The 26,223-nt window shown below is 38.9% G+C and overlaps 2 protein-coding genes across 2 annotated transcripts; one reads left to right on the forward strand and one right to left on the reverse strand.

Annotated features, from left to right (window-relative positions):
* The first annotated feature begins 4,282 nt into the window (after window positions 1-4,282).
* cdhr2 (cadherin related family member 2) lies at window positions 4,283-19,776 on the forward strand. Its single transcript, XM_023288713.3, has 31 exons — window positions 4,283-4,371; window positions 5,465-5,521; window positions 5,612-5,671; window positions 5,788-5,927; window positions 6,017-6,067; window positions 6,151-6,240; window positions 6,465-6,554; window positions 6,644-6,763; window positions 9,001-9,147; window positions 9,427-9,502; window positions 9,596-9,705; window positions 10,997-11,218; window positions 11,305-11,454; window positions 11,568-11,729; window positions 11,828-11,889; window positions 11,991-12,234; window positions 13,239-13,478; window positions 13,563-13,632; window positions 13,713-14,297; window positions 14,424-14,495; window positions 15,213-15,262; window positions 15,357-15,508; window positions 16,427-16,523; window positions 16,658-16,746; window positions 16,850-16,921; window positions 17,224-17,359; window positions 17,776-17,897; window positions 17,981-18,094; window positions 18,197-18,280; window positions 18,507-18,570; window positions 18,659-19,776. Exons 2-31 carry the CDS (start codon window positions 5,467-5,469, stop codon window positions 18,806-18,808), a joined length of 3,876 nt encoding a protein of 1,291 aa, XP_023144481.1. The 5' UTR covers window positions 4,283-4,371; window positions 5,465-5,466; the 3' UTR covers window positions 18,809-19,776.
* On the reverse strand, window positions 19,362-24,625 carry LOC111580816 (G protein-regulated inducer of neurite outgrowth 3). Its single transcript, XM_023288726.3, has 2 exons — window positions 23,367-24,625; window positions 19,362-22,910 (listed from the first exon to the last, which is right to left on the reverse strand). Exon 2 carries the CDS (start codon window positions 22,878-22,880, stop codon window positions 20,706-20,708), a length of 2,175 nt encoding a protein of 724 aa, XP_023144494.2. The 5' UTR covers window positions 22,881-22,910; window positions 23,367-24,625; the 3' UTR covers window positions 19,362-20,705.
* Between the last annotated feature and the right edge of the window lie 1,598 nt (window positions 24,626-26,223).

Raw genomic sequence — 26,223 nt, forward strand, 5'->3', positions numbered from 1 at the left:
CGTAATGGACAGAAAAAAGTGTGCCAGTCTGACTCCAAAGTTCAAGGTTCGCCTGTGAGAAAGGCGTTCATTAGTATTCAGAGAGTTAATAGATAAAGAGGGGAAACAACCACAACTTTGGGAAAGTTACCGTAAACGTTCTGCTAACATCTTTTTCTTTCCGGGTCGTTTTTTGGAAGCTGTTGACGTCACTAATTTTAAGATAACATTGATATAGTTTTACTAGTGGCAGGAAAACAAAATAATTAGTTTTAAGGTATGTCGGTGTAAATTTTCGACTGTACAAAATAAGCTGCTGTAATTTCCTTTGAAGATATACATATACAATGTTTTTTCATTTTTTTAAAATTACGGTTCACATTAGAGTTAATTAAGTAGATTTGTTTTTTGCCACTTAATCATTCTAGACTTGCCAATTGTGGATTTCTGATAGCCTAAATTATGTACACAATCATCTAATATAATAACACAACAGCTAACCAGCAGTAAAAAGTGTCAGTAACTGTCTAAAAGGCTAATTAGCTGACTTTATGTTAAGCTATGCTACATTAGCTTGTTGTAGCACTAGCTAGCTAATGGGAATTCTTTGCAAATTTAGGCTAAACATCGCTGCTAATGTGACAAACTGTTACTTGTGTACAGAAATAGGTGTGTGTGTGTGTGTGTGTGTGTGTGTGTGTGTGTGTGTGTGTGTGTGTGTGTGTGTGTTATGGGTGGCTAGCATATTAGCTTGCCACAAGGTACCTAACTACTGTGACTTCCTGGCTAATGTAGGTTAAAATCCTGGTAATGTGATATTTTGTCATTTCAGTGATGTTAAAGTTCTAATCTCTCTAATTGTGATTTGTCTTGGGCCTATCAAATCAAATAATTGGCAATGATCACACTTTTTTTTTAAAAAAAAGTAAAATCATCATCAGTATAATAACACAACAGCTAACTAGCAAAAAAGTCTATCAGTGTATTATCGGTCTAAAAGGCTAATTAGCTGACTTTATGTTAATAGTGTTATGCTACATTAGCTAGCTCTAGTGCAAGCTAGCTAGTAGCAGTTTGTTGCAAGTTTAGGCCAAAAATCTCTGCTGATGTGACAGACTGTTTCCTTTGAACAGATGTAGGGTTGGAACGCTGCAGAGTTATGTGACGATCGGCGTACATTTGTCTGTGAATCTGTCGGTCGGTCTGTCTGTCAGTGTGAAACATTACTCAGAAACTGACCAACGGATTTGGATGAAATTTTCAGGGAAGGTCAGAAATGACACAAGGACCACCTCATTAGATTTTGGCAGTGAAGTGGCTTATAGTCTGGATCCACGGATTTGTTAAGGATTTCCCATTGCGAGATATAGCGACAATGACCCTTTTTTAAGGAATTATTTTACATTGACTTGAGTCTTTTGATTATAATGTCACCTTTATATATATATTTTAAAAAAGGTGGTTAAAGAATAACAGCTATGTGGTTCAACCCGGATATCTTCACCTTTCCTGCTAGACTTTAACCTTGTTAACATATTTTGTGTACAGCTACTTATCACATTTTGGGGAACACATTATCAAGTAAAAAACAAAATCATTCACACTGAGCCGCAATTATTTCTCCGAAACAGCCAGAAAGACGCATGTTCTCAACCCTGAGGAAGTGAACAAAACACAGTACCTTAAGCATTCTCCTCCACAAGAAGCTAGAAAACACTGATAATACATCTCTGTGCTGGAAGGAGGGAAAAAATGAGTGATAAAAGAAAATATACAGACAAAAGAGTTCAAACAATACGCAGACCTAACCTTAACCCTAAAAACAACTTAATGAGACAAAGGAAGAAGTAAGGAAATTTTATTAAATTCTTCTGTTGTTCTCATTCATTCATTAGCTGGTGATGTCATTTATTATGTAAGGACTTCTAATCTGGTCTATGTGGAACCACAACACCCTGACCTACCCTTAGATCATTCAGTTCGTCAAATTAGATTTTTTTTAAACATTATGTACATTTTTGCTTACTGGAAGTGCTTGGGAAACATTTTATTACATTCCCACCCCTTTATATTTTCCTATTGCTGGGCCAGGAGTGGCAGTTTTATGTTCACTGCTGTATGTCATAAACCAAAGTCTCACTGGATAAGATTATAGGAGGCGTTTTCTGGAACCAGTGTCATCAGTATCTAGGCTGTGTCATTTTATGCTGTTTTATGATACTTATCAGAGTTTGTTTTGTTTTTTTTTTCCATTGGTTTGATCTTCGCACTCAATAAGCCTGACAGTCTTTCTTTATACCACATCTAGAACATTTGTCTTAATTTAACAAATCATAGTCTTAATTTAGATTTTATGAGAAAATGGACAATACTTCTCTTTCACATTTTCAATTGTTCAATTGATTGCTATGAAGTTTTATACAGATTTGCAGATATACTTTATCCTACTGGTGTTTCTCTGACTCCTTCCTCACAGTTGCCATTTGTGGTGGTTTTGGGTGAAATACCTCCAGAACTATCAGATGGATTAACGTGAAATTTGGCTTGCACACAGGATGCAGTTTTGGGATCCATTAAGTTTCAACAGACTCAGCTGTGCTCTCTGTACTACTGATAATATACTTATAAATACTAATAAATGCTAACACAATGCCAACATGTTAAAACAGGAGGGTGAGCATGGCGAATATTGCTCTTTTCACCATATTAGCATGTTTTTTGGAGTTGAGCATTTTTAGACTCTTCAAGGTACGAATTAGGTCACAGGTCGTACAGAGTAATTTAACTTTCTAGCAATTCTTTGACATTTCAGTGTCAATGATGCCACAATGTGTACACACAAGTATGAAATGGATTAATGGTAGATTAACGGTTTTGGAGAAGGTGCTGTACTCTCAAAAATTCACAAGTTTTTAAGTAATCTCTTCTTTAATTAACTAGAACCAAAGCAAAGCAGCAAAGCAATGAATAATTTTAATCTTTGTCTGCAGTCTATTGAGCAGGCTGGTCGGTTCACCGCTTTGAAATCACTCGACAACAACTGCTTGGATTGTGAAATGAGGTATTGAGTGAAATGTCTCAACAACTGTTAGATTGGCTGCCATGCAATATTCTTACAGACATTCACATTCCTCTCAGGATGAAATCAACTTCTTTCCTCTCGCACCATGATCGGGCCACAACTTCAGTTTAGTTCATGACCAAGACCTGTACTTATCTAACGTTCCCAGCAGCTTTAGCTGTACTATGTTATGTGCTAATTAGCAAATGTTAACATGCAAAACTCCAAATGAAATGGTGACCACGGTACACTTTATACCATCAGTTTGTCCGCATATTCTTTCCAACATGCTGATGATCTGTAGGTCATTCTAACATGCAAACATTCTCTCATGAGTGTTTTGCTAAAAGCACTGCGGTCCTGAAATGCAGAACAAAATAATAATTCACTCAGTTGAATGTCTAATTGCTTTACAACAATCAGCAAGTATCTTTATGCTACATTTTAAATTATTTTTTACAACAGATAGACTCACTTTAGGAGAAAGGGACTCTGTTCAAACTGTTAAGAATCTTTCTAAACTATATAACTTGCATTTTCTTTGGAACACGCAACAGTTAGGCATTTTGTCAGATGTGTTTTCATGTTTACCCCTATTTTAAACACATCATTTACTGGCAAATCTTTTCTGTCACAATGATTAGGTATAGTGCTGTGCCTTTGTTTTCTGGCAAATGCGGAACATAAGCCTTTGTGTGATGCCCTTTAATTAGGAGGGCTGGCCGATGGGCAGGGGGCTTTATTGGGCAGAGCTCATTAGAACACGGATCTGAGGTTTCTGAACGAGACATCGGCTTTCTGATTGGTTCTGATGAGACATGTTTTGGAAACACCCCTGATCACAGTGGGTTTTCTCAACGAAAGCATGCAGACAACTGTTGTCGCCACGACAACAGTAGCTCCCATTCAGACAAAGGGGCCGATTAGATGCTTTTAGGGTTGTGGAGTGGACACTGGTGACCCAGTATGGAACGATGCTGCAGATTCCTGGTGACAGTCAGTGATGGTGTGAGGAGCTTGCTGTCTCTGCGTTGCTTCTCTTTACTACCTACACATAAACAGCCATGTGAGAGCAACTACTTGACAACACATTTTTTAAATTTTTTGAATTTGATCTTTTTAACTTTCTAAGTGTCTTGGTTTTTGTTTTTTTCTTATTTAACATTCAAACACAGGGACTTGGGTACGTGCTGTGTCATTGGCTGTATGACTGTTGTGTGCGTTAATCATTTATGTTTATAGCTTCAAGAAGATAATCACCTGGAGCTAAAAGAGCCAAAGGTCTCATCCAGACCATCAGTGACAAGGAAGCCTTCTGTGATCGTCGTCTGGTAAGTCTGCTGAATTTCCTAAATTAGATTTACCATTTTAAAGTGTTAATGTATTGCTTTTTGTAATAGTACAGCCTGGTAGCTATCATACTAAGGACAACTGTAATTCCTCTCAGTATATGTGTACTTACTTGTGTTAATATTGAACAGATGGGAGAGAAATGTACCATTGTTTTCAAGCTTGTGTGGTAAAAGGCCTTGTGTTGTATAACTGTAATAAAAATCATAGTCCACAGTGATCGAATAAAATGGATCAATTGTAAAAGCACTATCAAAGTGATTAATCCTCTAAAGATAGTTTTACAAATGACTTTATTCTCATCCTTATTTACAATATTTTTTAAATTATTACTGCAACAATTATTAAACAAGTGCCAGAACCCTTTAAAAGGCTGAAAATGGCCTCTATCATTCCTACAAGGCTTATTCATATAAACTCTGGGTTCCTTAAATTCTTAAAGAAGACTATTACCAAAATAATGCTTAAATTAAGTAGTAAACTGTAGACTGAGTAACGTTTGTAAAACCAGACTATAAAATTGCCAAACTGATTTGTCAGCGTTTTGTTAAAAATTAATTTCAGTTTTTTTTACCTCTCAAATGTATTTGTTGTAGAGCTACTTTTACCATAATATGCAGACATGAAAGGGTTTTTTAAAGGTATTAAGATTTGACATGAGCACATTTCTGCATGGCTGCTCTGCTTTCACTGTAAACGAAACTCTTCAGGTGTCTTCATCGCCTACGTTGCCGCTACTAGTTTGGGTGCGGCCAAAACTGCAATTTCCTGTTAAATTTCAACTCACAGAAATCAGGGCAAGAGTTGTTATCTTCCTTGTATAGTTCAATAAATTTCCTTTTTTTTTTATTCAGCTATAAAACTGAAAATACATGTCAATAATGTTTTAATTATAGTGGTGTTGTGCCAAGAGAAACTAAATCTGATGCACTTTTTAAGTGCTAAGTATCATTTTTTGTGGCGTTCTTGATTGATAATTGACTTCAACGATTTATCAGTTATTAAAATAGTTACCACTTAAATTAATCAATTAACTGACAATTTTTACAGTTATCTTTTTTCTTTGATTTTTAGACATGGGGGGAATTGCAAGAAATATTCTCCTCTTCTGCCTTGTCAGCTTTGCCAGTGGTGCGTATTCAGCTGATTTTATTGTTTGTTTGTTTTTTTCACAGTTTCTTTACTTGTTAATTAACATTTGAACAATCTGTGCCTTTACAGCAAACAACAGTCCTGTAATTGAACCCCAGGTTTATCAACTCTGCGAGGACACACCCATAAGTATGTATTTGTTAGCGTGTTTGTGGAGTATAGTTTCACATTTGTGATATTATGCCTCAGTAAACTCTGAACACTTTATAAATGTTGCATTGTTGTTGTTGTTGTTGTTTTTGTAGAAAACCACGCATTCAATATAATCGCAAGAGATGATGAAAATGACCCACTGACTTTTACACTCACTGGGCCCAATGCTGCCTTCTTCTCAGTTAACCCATCAACTGGGAGCGTAACAGTCGCTCAAAAGCTAGACAGAGAGGTATGACATGGTGGAAGCAGAGACCTTGAGCTGTAATCAACTTCATTTTGACTAAGCATGTATGTGTTTCATCAATTTATCTCTTCTAGGCTAGTAATGTAATCATACTTGGAGTTACTGTCTCCGATGGGCTCAATACTGTAAGTGACATTTAAGTTGGTATTAGACATCTATTTTATATCAGTTTGTTATTTTTATTCATAAAGTGCATCACATCTTTCAGACACCAGGTACCGTAACTATAATATTACAAGATGCCAATGACAACCCACCTATATTTGAGCAGACTTCATATGAGGCAACTTATGCAGAAGTAAGTCAAATATATCTTTTTATTTTTCAGTTTTTGTTCGTCTGCATGTTGCTAGCATAGACAGCAAAATGTCAGTTTAACCATGTTGTCTAAATTGCTGTGGCAGAAAAGCATTAATATACAATACCTGTGAAAGTGTGCTCACCTAGTTGTTAACTCGGAGATGTTTCTGTTTCTAAATTTTCTCTTTTTTTTTTTGCTTTTATATCCATTTGCTTCCTTAGACTACTGCTGTAGGTGACCTTCTGGTCCGGGTGTCTGCCACGGATGCTGACACTGCAGGTGCTGGTGTTGTTAGTTACCACATTGATCAAGTAAGCTTTCTTTGTAAATCGTATTATTCAATGATATTATATTCTGATGTTCAATGAACTGCAAAGCCTCATCTACACTCTTTTCCTAGGTAACTCCATCATCTGGATTTGAGCTGTTTAACATCTCGAGCACAACTGGGGATATCAGATTAAATGGAAGTCTTAATGCCTCACTGACCACGTACTATCGACTGCAGATTAATGCAACTGTAAGTATAGCGCTGAAAGGTCTAAACTATAACGCTTTTTTATGATGCTGTCAATTCAACTGAGAAAAAATTCAATAAGGGTTGAAGTATCCCTTACAACGTAAAGAAGCCTTAATCATCAAATCAGAGGCTCCTTAAAGGTCCCAAAGATCGTCTTTCATTGTGTTTTGTGTGTTTTATAAACCTGGAGGCGTAAAGCAAACTCACATAAATTAGAATCAATGGCTGAATCAGCTGCATTTAAAGGTAGAGACATTTAAACAGCCTGTTCAGAACAGGGCTAAGACCAGGGGATACACACTCACAGTGAAATGAGCCATCGTTGTGGTATTCTGAGCTGAAAAACTGCAAGAAACATTTTAGAGACTTGAAAAAGGGAACAATATATGGGACCTTTAATGTCATATTCTGTCTCCTTAAATCTTCAAAGCACTCATTTGACATCTTGTGAAGCTCTTACTTTCTTGCTGAGAATTAGATATCCCTTTCACTTCTGTGCAGTAAACATAAAGCTACTGCTAACAGTCAATTAGCTCGGCTTAGCAGTTCAGAAACTGTGAGACAACTAGAGAAGATTCTCAGAAGTCACTGGTTTTGGGCAAGAAAATAGTGCAGCACACAATCCCTGTAAAACCACAACATATTGTTTTTACATTCGGTTCTCTATGGGTGAAAAAGAAAAACATTTTAGTAAATTTTAGAGGGTCTGGTTGGTAGATTTTGTTGTTATCTGTTTCAGAATCAGAGCCAAGTTCTGGTTTCAGCTTCACACCAATCAAATAAATATAAATGTGATTGATTTTTTTTCTTATTTAACTCTTGGCAAGAAATTTAAAAAGCATATTTCATAAAATGTGGCAATATTCCTGTTATGATCCTGCTCCAGCCTCTGCCCTTCTTCCTCCTTTTCTCTTTTCTCCCATTGTTCCTCATCTGTTTGTTTTGACCTGTCTCTCTCTCTGTCTCCCTCTGTCTGTCACCTCTCCCTCATGTCTCTCTCTCTCTCCCTGTCTCTCTCCCTCCTGCTTCACCTGCTTCACCTGCCTGCACTCTGGTTTGCTGATTGCTACAATGAGTTTCAGCTGCAGCAATCAGGTCACACCATTCACCTGTTCTCCACCTCACCTCCACTATTTAAACCCTGCTCAGTCATTCACTCCCTGTCGGATCATCGACCCACGTACCCTCAAAGATTCACATCCCTTCATGGCTTCCTTTGCATTCCTGGATTCTGTTTCTCCCCACCAAGCCTCCTACCCCCTGTCAGCTTCAGCCCTTGGACTAAACTGATTCCCCCATCCTGGATTTCCCTCTCGTGGACTCTGTTCAACTTCTGTTTGTTCTTGGATACTCCCCAGTCTTCAGTACACCAGTTTTGTTTCCCCACTAGCTTCTGATTCCCCGAGCCTGCCTAGCCCTTAGTTCTGTTTTCCCCTGGTTTTTTGTAAGTACATTGCTGTGTTGTTTGGTTCAGTTTATTCCTGTTTGGTTTTGTGGTTTTTGTAGATTTAGTAGTATTGTTTCTTTTAGTGTTAGATTCGGCTTAATTTATCTCCTGGTTTGTTTTTCCCTTTTCTGTATTAGGTTAGTTATTTGGTTGAATAAATCCTTTTCTGTAAATTCACCTGTCTGCCAGTTTTCTGTGTGCCTGCACTTGGGTTCTCCTGCTTCCCCCCGTAACAATTTCTTTTTATGGTGCAGTTGTCTTTAATAAACTTACATTCATTATTAAATCATCTTCCTAATACTACTAATTTCACTGCTGATATACATCTATTGTTTTACCATATTTTGAAAAATATGAATTGTGCAAAATTAGGGGCTCTGCTCCTTTGTGAATCTAAGACAAATAATTGATTCATTTAATTCATTTTATAGCAAGCATAGTGCAGGTCATTTCCAAATCTACTTTGAATTTAGATATTGATAATTGTGAATGTTTGTTTTTTTTATTGTCATGAAGTGTTTTGTTTTCTCCATTTGTGTCCCCCTTTGTACATGTGTTGTTTTTTGGTGTTTTTTGACTGGTCACCGCAGTAGATAGGATTTATCAGTTTATTGCATTTTACCGACTGTCTCTTTACAAGTCATTTAATTTGAATTTAAAAGTCCCATTCATTAATATAATCTGTTATTGTGTAATATATTTTTAATATTCAGTAATGATCAATCACTAGCAGTCCATGATTAATATTATGACAATAAAATCCTAAGTGATGTTGTGTATTTTGTTATAGGATGGTGGAGGCCGCTGTCATTTTGCTGAAAAAAATTTCCAATCAAGCACTGCATTTGTCTTCATTACGGTTCTGGATGTTGCAGACCTTGACCCACAGTTCCTCGGCCTTCCCTACACAGGGTCAGTTGAGGAGAATGCGGCTGTGGTGAGTGCTGATGGATTTTCTTTCCTGTGCCACTAAACTTGACTGATGTTTACAAAAGGTCTGTGATAGGGAAATGAAGGTCCTACGGTTAGTACAATATGTGACCCAGTGTATGCAGCCGTTCAGTAAATAAGAAATATAGTCATTTAATGTGACAACTTACCTGTGATATATTGCAAATCTCCGTGCAGTGACCCTGCTTCAGTTTGCCATTTTGTGTAAGTGAATGTGAGAAGACATTTAGATGCTGTTGGTTTCAGTATTTTTTTTCTTTGGCAGGGCACAGCTGTGGTACAGGTGACTGCCATAGACATGGACACCGGAATCAATGATGTTATAATCTATAGCATTGAAGGTGCGCTGCAGGAACTGATGTCAGAACAGCAATTTGTTGTTTTCTGTGAGCAAGTTGATTCAAATCTTACTTTATTTTGCACATTTTTGACAGATGCTACAGTAGATGACCTGTTTGAAATCTCAAGTAATGATGGCATCATATCTGTCCTGTCAACTATCGACAGAGAAGTTATTGGTGATACTGTGACTCTGACTGTAAAGGTACAGTATATTTTAACATCAGTTTCCTTCTCGCTGTGTAATTGTTCTTGACTTAGTATTTGTATAATCTTGAATCTTAGAATACTCCTTTTGCATGTTGTCTGTAATAGCAGAATCTTCAAAGCAATAATTTAACATTTTGGGAATTTTTTGCTTTCTTACTATGAATTAGATCAAGGTACCACATTCATCTCTGTGTGGTAAACATGAAGCTAGTACAGCCAGTTAGCCTTGCTTAGCAGTTTGGAAACACAGGGAAACAGCATATATTGTTCTTCCATTTTGGTTTTGTATAGATGAAATAAAAAATTCCTATGTTAATGAGCTTTTGAGATTCTGGTTGGCAGACTTTGTTAATTTTATACAGCTATTTGTTTAACCAGAACCAGGTTAGCTTTTCCGAGGTTAGACTTGTGTATGTGTATAATCTTGTATCTGAAATAAGAACACCACACTCAAGTGTCTGAGCATTAAATAAGAAGCAGGATCTAGCAGCTTAGCATAAAACTTAGCTTAGCATAAAGACTGGGAGCAGGGAGAAACAGTTAGCCTGCCCCTGTTCAAGGCTCTGGTTGTCTGGCAACTTCACAACACACAATTTGTTTTTATAGTTCAAATAAACGAGATGTAACATGATAAAAATGTTCTGGGAAGCAGAACATCTTATTAAATCCTGAGCAATAAAAAGGCCCAAAATGTAGCCTTTATTGATGTTCTTTGAACTCGTTGAGTTTATGAAACAGAGCCCAGATCAATCTGTCAGCAGCTGTGACTGGAATCAAAAAGAGGGTGAACAGTAGAAGTAGTAGTATTTTAAGGGCATTTTTAAGTTGCCTTTAAGAACACATTCAAGAAACAGAAGGGTGTGTGTAGAAGGGTCATTGGACAGTGAGCAGAAGATGTCATAGTGGAACCCAGGAAGTGAGGTTTCAGTGTAGGGGTAACATCTTTATGAGTGGAGGATAGGGAGTGTGCAACCAGAAAGGAGAAATCAGGAGTAATTTTACACAATGGTGTGTTGATTTTTCTTCTCTCATTTTCACTGAAAACATGAAGGGAAAACGACTACGACGAAGGGAGAAGGAAATATCTCAAAAGTCTGCTGCGTTGTGTAGGCAATAAGAGAATCGAACAATGTTGGTTGTAATACAGTATAGTATAGTATATGTTACACAGATGCGCTCAAAATTTGAGACAACTTTGCATCTGACAAAAAGTTTACAGTTATTGAGAATATTTCTTTCTGAAAAGTGTTGAGACAGTAAAATGAATCTACTCTGATTTATTTCAGGCCACGGAGTCTAAACCGAACATCAACGGGATCTATGCCAGCGCCACAGCAAAAGTAGTGATCAGCATCGTCGACATCAATGACAACGCACCTTTGTTTTACAAGTGCACAGACCTTGCAGATGAGCTCTCCTGTGAGACCGCAGATCAGTTCATTGGAGAGGTCGATGAGCACTCGCTGGGGTTCATTCCCCTCAGCATGATGGTCAGAGATCTGGATAGGGTAAGAAAGAAAATGACATTCATCAACTAAAAGATGATGCTTTTCTGTAATGCATGTATATTAAGTGAGAAGCTGGGATTTTACAGTTCTCCAACACTGAACTAATCCTGGAAGGAGAATATAAGGATGTGTTCTCTGTGGACCCTCCTTTTACCATGTCAGAAAGCACAGTTCAGCTCCTCGTCAGGCAGCCCCAGCAACTGGATTTTGAACAAACACAGCAAATGGTTCTACAGGTAAGGAAAAAAAGCTAGCATTAGAGACAGCATTCATTTTTTGTAATCGTATTTGAGATTTGTAAAGCCCCTTTCCGTTCTGATGTACTTCCCTTGCTTGTGTCATGCTGCAGGTGATTGCTATCGATCGAGATGAGACCAGCTTCCGCTCCGTTGCCACTGTTACTATTAACATAAGAGACACCAACGACAACAGTCCCACGTTCCCACAAGACACATATAAGCTTACGGTTCCTGAGCACTCTCCCAATGGGACAAAAGTGACTATAATTACTGTAAGTCCTTAACATTCTGGATCCAGACAGATTGAGCTCACATGTAAGGACAGTCTTGCAAGGTACTCAGGAGAATATGCTTTATTTTTTTTCCCCAGGCAAATGACCCTGACACAATGGATAAAGGACGCATTACCTACAGACTTCTTCCAGACAGCATGTATGTGTACACCTATGCTAGACAACAGTAGTCTGAATGCAGGTCTTGTCTGCCTTTTGTGCATGTCAGCACTGAACTAAACTTGTGCACCTGTGTTTCAGACTGCCGTTTTTTGACGTGAACCAGACGACTGGAGAGGTCTACGTGGTAGACGCAACTCGGTTGGATCGCGAAACCAGATCTCTGTATTCAGCGACTCTGGAGGCCAGAGACTCAGACAACAAGCCTGGTAGCACAGTGCTGGAGATCACTGTGACAGACATCAATGATCAGGATCCGGTCATCAACAGAGAATCCTACCTGGAGTTTGTTGAGGAGGGTGGAAACCTTCAAGTTACGATACAGGTAAGTGTGAGAGAAGAGTAAGTATTTCAATATAATCCATTGTGATTCAGTGAAGTTTGTGCAAATTGTGTTTAACCCTCCTGTTGTCCTCTTTTACAGGCACCAAAAAATATTGTTTCCTTGTCTGAAAAAAATCCAAAAAATCAGCAAAAAAATTCCCCAAATTTCTGAAAATTTGCTAAACCTATGGAAGAAAATTCCAATAATTCCTTTAAAGTTTTCCTTAAAAATATTATTTTTAAAAAAATCCCCAAATTTGGCAAGAAAATTCTTGTGAATATTTTCAAAAAATGAGTAAAAATCTTCCAAAACATCCTAAAAATATCTAAAGTGATTCCATATGTATCAGTAAAACTTCTAATATTTTCTTTAAGAACATTCACAAAAAAATCAACCAAAATCCAGCGAAATTCGCTGGATTTTGGTTGATTTTTTTTCTGTGAATGTTCTTAAGAAACATTTTTAACATTTCTTTGTTTCCCACCAAAAAATGTTCAAAGATTTCCCAAAAATGTTGAAAAAGTGGACATCAGAAGTTTCGCTGTGAAAATATATATTTTTTTCTCCACATTTTCAAACTTTAAAACAGGTCAATTTTGACCTGCAGGACGACACAAGGGTTAAAAGATCCATTTTACAGGCACTGATGGCTTCTACTTTTAATCAGTTAAAAGGTACAAACAAGTTTCAGAAGGATGTGAACGAAATTGTCCACATGCTTTTGTACTTTTAGGCTAGTGAAGGAATTTACAATTTTTAGGACTGCGGTGGTATTTAGGAAGCTAATGTTTCCGAAATTCTGGCAACAACTTGCCAACTGCAATATCCTCTTTTAATATGAACAGTCAGGCTGTAGTAGCTGCATATTACTGCCTGTACTTTTGGAACTGAATGTTTGACCATCACATATAGATGTAGTTTTCAGATGTCCACATACTTATTTGCAGTATCAAGTGAAAAAAGACTGCTTTTTACCGCTTAATTCATGTTTCTCCTTTCGACAGGCTACTGATGGAGATGACCCTGATACAGTAAACAGCCAAATTGTGTTTGCGATCAAGCCGAGCATGTACAGTGATTTGTTTAAAATAGATCCTAAAACTGGTGTGTTAACAAACACTGGTGTTCTGGATCGGGAGGCCTTGGATCCAAAGCTGAATGGGAGGATTGAGCTCATTGTAACGGCCACTGACAAGGGTGACCCCCCACGGTCCTCCTCCACCACTGTCATCATCAGTGTCGAAGTAGGTTTTGGCAAATTAGTTGTATCATGTTGCAACCAGTGGTGAGAAAGATAACTGCTAATGTTTCCTTTTGATACATCCCAGGATGTCAATGACAACAAACCAGAATTTAATGAAATGTCTTACAAATTCACTGTTAAAGAAGGAGAAAAAGGCAAGTATTTCACTTTACCAAGCTTCTCACTGTTCATATCTCTGTGTCAGGGTTTTAATTGACCTCTTTCATTCAATTAGGTGCATTTGTGGGTTCCGTCAGTGCTTTTGATTTGGACCAAACGCTGGACTTCAACCGCATTTCTTTCAGCATCTTAAATGGAAGCTTTGGCAGCTTCATCATCCGAACCTTTGCAGAACCAACGGGATACAGGGGAGACATCACGGTGGACCCAGATAGCGAGTTGGACTATGAGAGCGCTCGCACACATTTCGAAATGTGGGTGGAGGCAGCAGACCTGGAGCAGGAGACAGCTGTAGTGTTGGTGGAAGTGGATGTGCTGGACGTAAATGACGAGAGGCCCGAGTTCACGCCAGTGTCGCCCGTGGCAGTGAAGGAGAACACCACCATCACCGACGCTGTGGGGAAATTTAAGGCGCTCGACAAGGACGGCAACCATTCCCTGATCTACGAGCTGGTGTCCGTCAAATGCAGATGTAGCGGCTCTTTGACACCCTGCAACTGGTTCATCCTCGATCCAACGGGAGAAATTAGAGTCAACCCGGAGTACACAGTGGATTACGAGGAATGTGACCAGGCGGAGGTGGAGGCTCAGGTGGTGGACGAGTACACAGAGAAGGGCGAGAACAACAGCCAAACAACAGGTCAGCGCTGGGTTGTTTGCACCGAGTAAAAGCTGTAAAAGCATTAAAAATGACTGAGTGCATGTGTACAAACACACTTCTCATATACATTCTTTAAAACTCTTTTTTTTTTTTGGCTCATTTCAGGGAAAGTTGTGATAAACATTCAAGACATCAACGACAACGCTCCAGTGTTCATTCCCACTGATGCTGTATTTTGTAAGTGTATTTCTGAAAATAAATTATGCTAAGTCATTTTTAACCATTTGCACATCACCAAAGACTTTTTCTTATTTTATTTGAATGTTTTCTTCAGTAAATACAATTTGTCTGTGTACATGCATTTTTTTCCTGCAGCTTTTAGCTGTATGAAGAGTTTGCTCTGTTTTCCCAGAGATGGACCTGCTCCTTCGAATTCAGTAGCTGTTTTGATTATATTAACTTACTTTTAGTTTTGAAACAAGTTTGAGAAAGTAATATTATTATTGTTATACTGTTGCTCGAGTATCTAAAATTTTATAACGTCGATAGGAGGAACAAAACTTAAAATATAAATGAAAAAACTAAATTAATGCATTATTGTTATTGTTAGTATTTCTAGAAGCATCACTGGTTGTCATTTATTAAATTATACAGCAAATTACAGGAGAAACATGTCAATTGTACATAAAAACTAAACAAAATGAACATTGCATTTAAAATCGACATTTTCCATCCATCTTAGAAATGCTTGCCTATTGGGAGATTGTCTTACTCTGCAAAAATCTACTCAGTTGAAGAAGCCATTTAAGAAGAAGCCAGCTGAGGAGCCATTTAAATCAATAAAACTTTTAAGTGTAAAAATTTGATAAGAATTTAGCCATTTTTATGACTGTGTCAGTGAATCAAAGTTGGTGTGACACTCAGTGAGTTCATTTTTACTCTTTTGTACTTTAGTTGTGGTGTCAGAAAGTGCAAATAAAGGAACTCCAGTTGGACAAGTCACTGTGAGTATGAATGAAAAATAAATACCTGACATAAATTTAGCAAGTTAACGCAATATGTGACATCATTCTGACTCATATCTCATTCTGCTTTCAGGCTACTGATCGGGACTCTGGAGAAAACAGGGAGATTACGTTTGAAGTAGCAGCAGTCAGATTTGAAGACACAAACAATGTCACAACTACCATGAAGACACTGTTTGATGTCCTCACCACACAGCAAAATGGCATTTATGTTGGGATAATTCAGTGAGTACAATGTAATCTCATATCTCATTTTGTCCTAAACACGTATTTGTTTTTTTTTCCTCATGAGCTTTGCAGTTTACCGTTGAACTCCCAGGCTTCTGCTTGAAGCCAGTTGAGGAACTGCAAAGAGATTTAAAACAACCACAAAGACACTCAAAATGACTAGAATGAGAAGCAACACACTCTCAGTAAAACTTCTGTATATTAAAACTAAGCATTAAAAACACATAATAATATATAAAAATACAAAACAAAAACAAAGCTGGCTCAAAGCGAATCCATCAAATCTTTGTTTTATATTTTTGTAGTGTCAAAATGTCTAAATTCTAAATTAGTCAGAGTAATAATAATCATTAATGCTGCGGTGAGATCAAGCAATAATTGTTATATTAGTTTTGCAATTTGTAATAATGTATTTATAATGCTGTCTTATCTATACTGTGACATTAGTTACATTATTCTCCATAATTAACATTGTGGGGTCTCAGCCTTAAAATGCATTATTGGCAGGAAAAGTGGTATTTTATATATTTTTGTGAGATTTTACTCTCTAATATTTAAATTGCTCTGGTAGAATCACACCATAAATAACACTATAGGATCTTAACCATAATATTTAGACTTACTCTCAGAATAGAACAAAATGTTGACCAGACATGACTATTTTATTTTGTTTATATTGCATGTTTGGAATTTTATTTATTACTTTGAATATTTGTCTAACTCTACATTTCATATAATCTAAACACCGTGATTTTTAAAAAATAGCTATACAAATGAAGTTATTATTGTTGTTGTTACTATTTGCGTCTCTTTCAGTTGAGGTATTTCAACCAAACTGTAGCTGATGCTGAGCTCAGGGGCTCTATGACATAATTTGTCTATTGCTGTACTCATAATTTCTTTTTCTTTCCACAGACCTACCGAAGCCCTTGATATGACACTGAAAGGGAAGTATTTGGTCACAGTAAAAGCAACTGATACTGGGGGCCTCTGGTCTGCCATCGTCCTGGAGGTGAGTGACTGAAATGACCCTGAATTTACCTTCATGATCCACTGTACAACACTTTCCTGTGTGTGTTGGAGACACCAGACAGGCGATAAAAACTGCACTCCATGTTAATACTTCTGTTCTTTCTTATGTTTCAGATTTTCACGATTGACGAATCCTACAAAGTTGAACTTGAATTTGGAATTCCTGTCTCAGAAGTTGAAGAAAAGCGCGCTGAAATCATCAGGTGCATTTCTCTTTGCATTAGTATGTTTAAGTAACGTTTGTAATTGGTTACTAAGCATTTTCTAGTTTTCATTTAGTTAACGCTCACATCTACTTCTTTTCAGATCGCTCAGTGCTGCCACCCTGACAGCTGTTGAAATTGTTACAGTACGGGAAACCACTGATGAAACATCCAGGCAAGTTCCTTTTCACATCACCTCTACCTTTAAATCACCGTACATCAAAATATATTGCCAGTGTGTGAATATAGATCATAAATCACTGGCTGCTGTGAACAGAAACCTCCTAATAAATCCTCAGGTTTTTATACATTGTGCTCACTAGGTGGTGCCAGTGCACCTGCAAATTACACGATGTTGTTGAGATTTTAAAAGTAAATGATTATTGCAGCCAGACAAGATGGTTTTATTTTACATGTTTAATTGTGAAAACTGATGATTTAGGTGCATTATTTTGAGTATTTGTATTCCCCTCTCAGGGCTGCAGGCAGAACCACTGTGATTGCATATTTTGTCTACACCAATGGGACAGCTCTTACATCTGATGAAGTGGAAGTTATGCTCTCTGATCCTAAACATTCTGCTGCACTGGCTTCACTTGGCCTCAATAACATTGTGAGTATCAGCAGTTGTGTAATATATAAAAACATCAAAAAAAATCACAAAATATAAAAAGTGAAACTGGACTTGTTTTTATCTTTTTTTGTGTTACTTAAATAGGAAAAGTTTAGTTAGCTTTTTCTTTGAGAGAATTTATGCACATAAGCAAGATGACATTATTATTATTGGAATTGTTATAGTTTGTATTTTTGTCTATTACTTATATTTTAGTGTAATTGACGATACTTGTAAAATGTATTAGAATTATGCTGTTACAGCAACTCATGTGTTTCATGGCATATTGCCACCATTTTCACGTGTCAACCTAAAGCGGCTTTTTGTCACTTTTTATTTGATTACTAAGTGTAATGAAATCCTAAACATCTAGATACAACAATATACTTAAATGAGATTTCTTTCTTCTGCTTCAGGGGGGGTCTAATATAATTGAGCCAGAGGTAGACCCTTGGAGATACATCCTGCTGGGGGTGGTGGGAGGTCTCGTCATTGTGTTGACTGTCCTCGCCACTTCACTGCTATGCACTCGCAGAAAGTAAGGAAAAGGAAATTTGGATTAAAGCTAGAGAGTGAAGAGTTAATTAGTCCGTTCACTAACCAATTAATTTCACGCTGCAGGTACAGGACGAAGCTGAAGGCAGCTAAAGCCATGAACTCTGCATCCATGGTGACTTCTGACAACCAGAAAGGTGGTGCTGTGGTCCCTGGAACCAACAAGTACACCATGGAGGGGTGAGAAAACAAGAGCACGAACACTGTAAATGAATGAATGATAAATGAGTATAACATGTACCTCATTACTTGGACTTACTTTTCTCTTTCAATGTGTTTCAGCGCTAATCCTGTGCTCAACCTCAACATCGACTCAACCTTGGTCCTGGACTTAGATCATGAGAGCTCAGACGTGGACAAAGTCAGGTGAACAAAACTTCTCTGTGACTGTCCTCATATCTACTGACAAGGTGGATCACGCTGATTCACAAGTTCAAACTCCACTCTATGACTGACTTTCCACTCCCAGTCGTGCTGTGTGACCTTTGTTCCAATTGAAAACCTAAGCTGAGAAAAAATATCTTTCTGAAATAATTGTCTTGGCACATGGAGATGACTTTTGTCTCTTTTTTTCTCCCCATTTTCCACCAAGCCTCAACTCCCTGGATTACAGCAATGACATGACATTTCCTGAAATGGACAAAAAATCTAACATGGTGAGTTCACATTTTGAAATCCATCATCAATTGTACTAATGGAAATTAGAATTTGATCTCATGTCAGAACTTGTCTGCTTCACTTCAGCATATAATCGAAGAGGAGGAAGAGGATAATGGGCCACCTGAGTACATTGAGCCTCTGGGTGCAGCGCTGGCCCAGCGAAACCCAAAGAAAGACTCCAACACACCTAATATGGGCTATACAAACCATGCATTCAACACTACAGACCTGTGATGTAAATAATGAAAGGAGAGGCACAGACCAGTAACTGGGCCAACCAAATCAAACATATTTGCAGCGTTGGATGAAGGCCTTGTCTTCAAGAAGCCTTCTGTTGTGACCAACAGTAATGTGTTATAGATATTCAGCTCTGCATGATGCACAAGATTCATGGCTCCTAAAGTGATGAATTATTTTATCTAAAAGTTTGAAGAAAAAACTAAATGAGAGGGATTATTCCACAAAATGACATGGAATATAGTTTGGTTGTTCAATCAATATCTGTTTTATTTCTGTTTCAGTTAAAAGAATAGTTCTGGTGTTGCTTTTTTAATCAATACAAAAGCATAACAGTGCCTGAATAGCGCTTTTTTTCCCCGCTTCCAATTTTTAAACTAAACTGAGTTATGTGCCAGCTCACTGTGGCCTCATCTTTAACATCCAGGTATGCCAGTCATCTAATGCTTGGCAAGGAAAATGAAATCTATCTTTCAAATTGTCAAACCCTTCCTTCGTATAGAGACGGATTCAATTAGGACAATAAAGAAAACTGAACAGAAGCAGCGAGACCGTTTGTTGCACATGTGAATCACTTTATTTTTGTTAATATATTAAGCAGTGGTTTAAAGAGTGTTTGGTTTGCTTTGAAATAAACTGTATTATAAGTTATTTTGACATACAAAGGTAATTTTTGTTGCAGAGGATGCTGCTAGAAATTAAGAGAAAAAGACACGAATATTGCATAATGTCAGTATATGAATGAGATTCTTATTTATGACTGCCTGTCAGCCAAAGTCTTATGCATGTCTGATTTGTCAGTATTTGCTTGGAGTTTGACACACTTGTTGCAGCAGTAAAACCTCATGCAAAGTGACTTTGTGACTTCCTACAAGCAGCAGATTAAAATGATTATTTTACTGTTAACTGACAAATGAATTTGTCACAAGTGCAATCTGTGAATAAAACAATTTCCTTCAAATGTGGATTTGATCCCACTTTTATGAGGTTAATGTATGAACACCAACATCACTGACACTGCGAACAACCTCAGAATTAAAGCACATTTAAATAAATTTGCATCACAAAGTTGTACAACTGAATCACTAATCATGGCATTAAAATACACAAAGTGGTAAGGACTAAAAATATCCTGCTATCAGGCGTAGTTACTTTTCTCAAAAGATGATTGTGCGCGTCATCGGTACAGTGTTTATATTTTTCACGTTACGAACAAGTCAAAACACTAACAAATTTAAAAGCAGAACATACAAAAGCCTGCATTAATGGTAGAGACTCCTCTTACACACAGATCAAGGTAACATTTAGATTAGAATTACCTCCACATTCTACTGACAGACCACAAGGTCAAAAATCACTCTCAAACATTGTCACTCTACTATCGTCACACTCTTTCAAAGCTTCGTTAAGCTTGTCAGCAGCCAGGAGAAGGAACACTGGTTGCCATGGCTTCATTTTATCCGAGGTGTATTAAAAAAAGCATCTACCAACCGCTAAAATGACTCACTGGACAACTGAATGGTCTGAGTGAAAAACATTAAAGGAGAAGAGCTGAGCTAACACTGACGTATCATTCTCATTTTCCTAAACATGGAGTCCATTGTTCTGTCAGTCTGTGTAGAGAGACGTCACAGGAAATAAGTGAAAAAGAAAGATCAAGAAAAGAAACCCAATGAAAATACTATTGTATGGCTCAGCGATTAATGCTTCATGGTACAAATTGTCTAGGAAATGCTTTTGTGCTTGTTTGTCTTGTGATTTGTCTCTCACACTGTCAGGACAATATCACGTTGAAGTGAACCACTGGATTCACTGAATCACAGCCGCATATTTCAGATGCCATGTGATTTTCCAGCACAGAATTTGTCCTCCAACCCGCTGTGGATCTCTCCTGTCACTCGGTGGTGTGAGCTCTGGAGCAACAGTGTGGCTGCTGCATGTTCTCCATCAGCAGGCGGAAGGGGTTTCTTCTGCGTCGGCTCACTTTCCCGTCCTGCCCCCCTCTCTTCCCGGCCCGGCCCTTCCCCGAACCTGAACCCGAACCGGAACCCCCACCCTGGGCCGACTCGAGGGGCATGGCCGAGGGGTTGAGCGGAGGAGGAGGAGGCAGGGTGGACTGCCTCTTTTGCTTTTTCACCTGTTTCTCAAGGTGCTTCTGAATGGCCGAGCCCAGCACAGCCACCTCCACCACAGCTCCGTACACCTCCCACGTCATCCCTTTCTCATCCCAGCTCACCTCCTGCACCGGCTCCTCGCATTTCTCCTCACCTTTCTCCTTACAGTTTATTGTCTCCTTTTTGTCCCGTTCGGCTGCTTCCTCCTTTTCCTCCTCAGTGACTTTCTCCTCCTCTTTGTCCTCCACCACCTGCTCCTTTGCATCCTCCTCCTCCTCCAGTATCTTCTCCTCTATACTGCTCTCTTTCCTGACTTCTGGAAAAGTCGTGGCGATGGGGGTTCTCGGTGTCATGGGCGCCGTTGCAACAGAGCGAAACTCCACTTGTTGGCCCACCTGCAGCTCAGCATCTTTGGTCTCTGTGCCCACCGTCGCACATTTACCGAAGGAGCTGGGGAAGCAGAAGGCTTGGTCCCCCTCAGGAGGGGTCATGGGGCTGGTAGCTGCAGACTGACACTGCACCACCTCCAGGCTCACCTGAGTGCGAATATTGTGGCAGCCAAATGGAGCTGGTGATTCGGGGACGAGAGGTTTTGTCACAGAAACATCTCTCGACTCTTCACTTGCATCGTTCTTTTCTTTAACCTGTGATGTTTCATGTTCCACGCATGTTTTTGGTTCGTCAGCCTGGTTTTCTGGATGGTTTGTGTTTGAAGTGTCCTGTTCATGATTAGTTTCTGCCGAGATCGTTTCCTTTCCATCCTCCCTCTTTACATCACTGCCGTTTTCTCCGGCTTCATCATATTCATCTATTTTGACCATCTCAGGTTCAATAGAACAAAAATTCGACTCAACCTTATTTTCATCTTCCTCCCCATTGTTGCCGTAGTGGGTCACTAAGATTGTAATGTCTTGATCCATACTTCCCATCCTCTGCTGCTTACAGGGCTGATTCCTGTCCTCCAGAGTTGCTTGTGAATCTATTAACCCAGCAGCCAGGCACTTGGTGGTGGTCTCTGGAGACACATTTGAGCTGACGCCTTCACTCAGCTCCTTTGATGTGGTAAATTTCGAAACTCCATTTATTTCTGACTCAGCTTCTGCTGGACTTTTGGTTGCAGGGAAACTCTCTTGTTGGCAGCTGTCCTTCTGCTCCTCACTCTTTCTCACTTTCTCCGTCTCTCTTCCGATGAGCTCTGGGAAAGCCGTGGTCGATGGCGTCTTCGGGGTCATGGGGGACGTGGCAACAGAGCAGAACTCCACTTGCCGACCCACCTGTAGCTCGGCATCTTTAGTGTCACTACCCACGGATCCAGATTTCCCAAAAGAATTTGGGAAGAAGAAGGAATGGCCGCCCTCTGGAGGGGTCATGGGGCTGGTGGCTGCTGAGCGGCACTGGACCACCTCCAGGCTCACCTGTGTGCGCATGTGGTGCTGTCCAAAAGGGGCTGGGGAACGTGGGTCGATGGGATCTGGAGTCGATGGCACAGGAACCAAGACATTCTCAATGTCTGCATCTTTCTCTCTGTCATGATTTATGGTTTCATCCTCATTCTTTTCCTCTTGAATTTCTCCATCTCCATCACTCAGCAGCTTAATAGAGATTGTCGTTTCAGCATGTGTTGCTGTTGTATCAGCTTCTGGCTGGTGTATCTGAGGCATGTCATCAGTCTGTGTAGAGTCTTTAACCTGTTCAGAGTCTGATTGGTCAGTGTAGTCACAATCCCCTCCTGAGAGTGCTGGATCTTTGGATATTAGGTCTTTATCTTTCTCCTTAACAGAACCGGCATTCACGTGTAGTTTTGGCTGACAGTCCTCTTGAGTTGTTGACTCTTGACTTGTGCTTAGCTGCATTCCTTCAGGTGCAGTGCTGCTTTCTGAACCTCCATCATCCATCTTCTCACAAGGCTGGTGGTCCTCCCTGAGACCCCTCATCTCATCTTTAAGACTCCCCATTCTGTCTCTGCATTAAAGTGGCAGAATTACCTGCGAGGCAGAGCACAGACACATGGTTTGTGCAGTTTGTAACCAGCAAGAAGCCCGAGCATGAGAGGAGGATAAAACAACAGCTTGTTTTTGCTCTAAAAATATTCTGTCATATGAAATCGATGTCAAGCATCTAAGCACTCACATGTAACCAAGCTGCATCATTGCTACTACTTGATGGAAACTGTTTGCATGCTTCGAATCATAGGACACTAAAATATTTACTTTAACTGAACACTTCATCATACTCCATTTAAGATAGCATTTTTTCTGTTAAAGTATTTTGCTGTTTCATAACCTTTCTTCTCTAAAGATTCACCATCATAGCTCGCGTTTGAATTCAGTTTTAGTCCATAATCACATAACAACAAAAGCATGCACAGGAATCCAGAATACTTGTCAAATTTTAACTGTAAAGAGAAACAAATAGTAGAAAATCGTGAGTGAAAGACATACCTCAGCAGTCTAAGTCAGACTGAAGCTTCTCCACAACTCTCCTTCAGTTTTGGGTCAAACATCAGAAATCTCACCATTTACTGAGACCAGCATCTGTCCGTACATCTCCCCTGTTGATTGATACTGATTGCAGTGGCTACAGGTTTGTCTCTAGAAGAATCTATCTTAGGCAATCCTCGCTCTTTAGGCTGTGGCTGTGTCTATTGAAAAGCTTCACATTTCCAGTTTCCCTGGAAACCACGGTCGGGTTCTGGCAGTGAGTGGTAATGTAATGACAAAATCTCTGCTCAGCTCTCTAATCATCAGTAAATCATAGTAATTAGCTTCAGGTTCTCATAGCAACACAATGGGAACTGTGTGCAGAAAGATAAAACCTGCGAACTGGCTTTGCAGGAGATATTTTTGTAGCAATTTGTGATAAAAGCTTCTACGTCACTACAGATAACCACTGTGAGGGCTTCTGCAGGTAGGGTGAAGTATGCAGAAGGGGAATTTCTCTTCTTAATAATGGATGACTGCTTTGAAATGAGACAGCAATGTGTCTGTCTGTGAAGGCCACATTTATGGGACCCCTCTTAGTTTAATGAAATCAACGAGCAATCATAGTAAAAAAAAAAAAAGTGAGCTGTTTTGATTTACAAAAAAACCCCCCAAAAAACTGCAATGAAGTCCTGCTTTGTTTCATGAGAGATGATGATGATCACACAACCATTACAAGACCCAAAAATTTATGCAAATTCAGGTCTTGGGGAGGAAATATAACAAATATTAGTAACAGTGAGCGTTGTGCTGCAACTGTACATAAAAGACAACGGGGAATTTCAGCTGAAGGAGCCTGGAGGAAGCAGAGCTGTGCCTCCCACACAAACAAACACTTGTAAAACACAGAGTCTCTCATTCCTCTCTCCAACCTCTCTGCTTTGTCACAAGCATTTCTCCAGAGCTTCTTTAAATCTGCTCTGCTCGAGTAATTATGTGGGACAGAGGATGTTTGTATTTCTTTCATTTTTTAAAAGAATCTTCCCTGTCTTGGTTTCACAGTGGGCTGCAGCTTGGCTAGAACATTGTGTACTGACAGAAGTATTCTCACCATTAATTCAGCGCCCTCCACCAATCCCAGGCCGCTACTGAGATCTGTTGCCTAGCAACCGCATAGTGTGATGGAGTGGAGGTGTGCGGCCGGGGACCAAGGTAGACGGCTCCGATCATACTCTCGTCAGAAGCTATCAGCCTGCCAAAGGCCATCTTGTCGGCATTGTGTTGGTAATAATGACTGTGGTGATTCATTGATGAGAGTTCTCCACAGTGTAAAAACAGAATGCTTCACAGATACAGCGCATCCAGATCTACTAACACTGTGATCTCAACTGTATGTGGCAGCATATCGCATTTTATGAACCTGAGAAAGAAGTTGGTATTTGTTTATTTCCCATAATAACAATCACATGCAATGAAATCTATAATGAAGCAAGAAACACAACTGAAAGATTAGTTGAAAAAAAAGAAAGACAATTTATAAAGATTTGTTTTGGAATGTTAGCTGTGTGGAGAAATATACTGTATATGTATCTCTGTTTCAGGTTTTCTGATGCCAACATACTCCCATCCCAAGATTATTTCTTGTTTAAAGCAAGTTGGCTCAAGCGTTTCAGCTACAATTGTTCATTCTTTAGGCATCATTTGGTCTCCATTTTCTGTCCGAACTCCTTGATGGTGTCCGTGGCCTTGTCCGCAGCTTTTCCTATGACTGCCTGAGTCTGCCTGCTGGCTTCTTGAGCAGCTTCAAAAAGTCAGAGTGAAGCAGAAGAGAAATTTTCAGGGAGTTAAACAACAAATTATCAGAAGAAAGTTGCATAGAGTTGGATAATGACTAAACCTTTACATGCAGTCTTATGAGTGTAAAATGTGAGCTTTTTATATACAAATTTCTTGTTATTCCTATAACAATCTGTGTATTTGGTCCAAAAATCCACTGTGAACCCAGCTACATTTGAGTATTTTTGAGTTATTTCTATAGTCTTGTATCACAGTTATGTAAGACAAACAGTAGACGGGAGAAATGTTATTGGTCGATACTGTTCATGCCACTGATAGGTGCAATATTGTTATTTGTGTAACTAGTACTTATATATATTTTGGTTTATTTTTGTGCTACGTTTCTAAAATGTTTGTACCATCTTTGTTGCTGTGTAGCACTGAGAATTTCCCTACTGTGGGATTAATAAGGGTTTATCTTATCTTATCAATAATGGATGTCAAAAATTGGTAGTAATGATTTTATTTAGTAGAAAAAATGAAAGTAGAGTTTCTAGGATGAGGCTAGGAAGAGATTTCAACTCTATAAAATCCCAGTATATTTGTACAGTACCAGTTCCAGGACCTTATTTTTAGATTTTATATCTGGAAACACCTGGTATTTTTCTCTCTACAGTAGCAATTCCAAAACTCCACTGCTTCACACCTTTGTAACTTTAAAAGATGAGTTTTGAGATTTCATGTTTGGTATATGTTTATATTTCTAGAGCTTAGGCTTCATTGATCATTCAGCATTTATTTTGGGAGAAATTGACTCATCATTTTTGTCTGCTCTAGTCCACTGTATGCATTATAACATGGTGATGCTTCAAAGACAGAAGTAAGTGCACTTTACCTATGTTGGCTGTTTCTTTGGAGGAGTCTGCCACCTGCTGCACAGCGTCCTGAGCTGCCTGCACTGAAGACACATCACAGCGACTGACCTCACTGAGCTAAATAACTATTCCAGGTAAAACTTTGCTTTTTCAGACTCTGTCTCACTGCCAAAACTCTTCAGAATGCCTTAACATATCAGATCTCAGAGTCCTTTACACATAAAAGA

This window comes from Amphiprion ocellaris, chromosome 13 (assembly GCF_022539595.1).
Source record: "Amphiprion ocellaris isolate individual 3 ecotype Okinawa chromosome 13, ASM2253959v1, whole genome shotgun sequence".
In the NCBI taxonomy this organism is placed as follows: domain Eukaryota; kingdom Metazoa; phylum Chordata; class Actinopteri; family Pomacentridae; genus Amphiprion; species Amphiprion ocellaris.

Bases quoted from the DNA above. Each gene is read 5' to 3' on its own strand.
- cdhr2 (XM_023288713.3), top strand. From the start codon at position 5,467: ATGGGGGGAATTGCAAGAAATATTCTCCTCTTCTGCCTTGTCAGCTTT. The intron at 5,928-6,016 runs GTATGACATGGT...TATCTCTTCTAG, and splicing joins CTCAAAAGCTAGACAGAGAG to GCTAGTAATGTAATCATACT. The intron at 17,898-17,980 runs GTAAGGAAAAGG...TTCACGCTGCAG, and splicing joins CTGCTATGCACTCGCAGAAA to GTACAGGACGAAGCTGAAGG.
- LOC111580816 (XM_023288726.3), bottom strand. From the start codon at position 22,880: ATGGGGAGTCTTAAAGATGAGATGAGGGGTCTCAGGGAGGACCACCAG.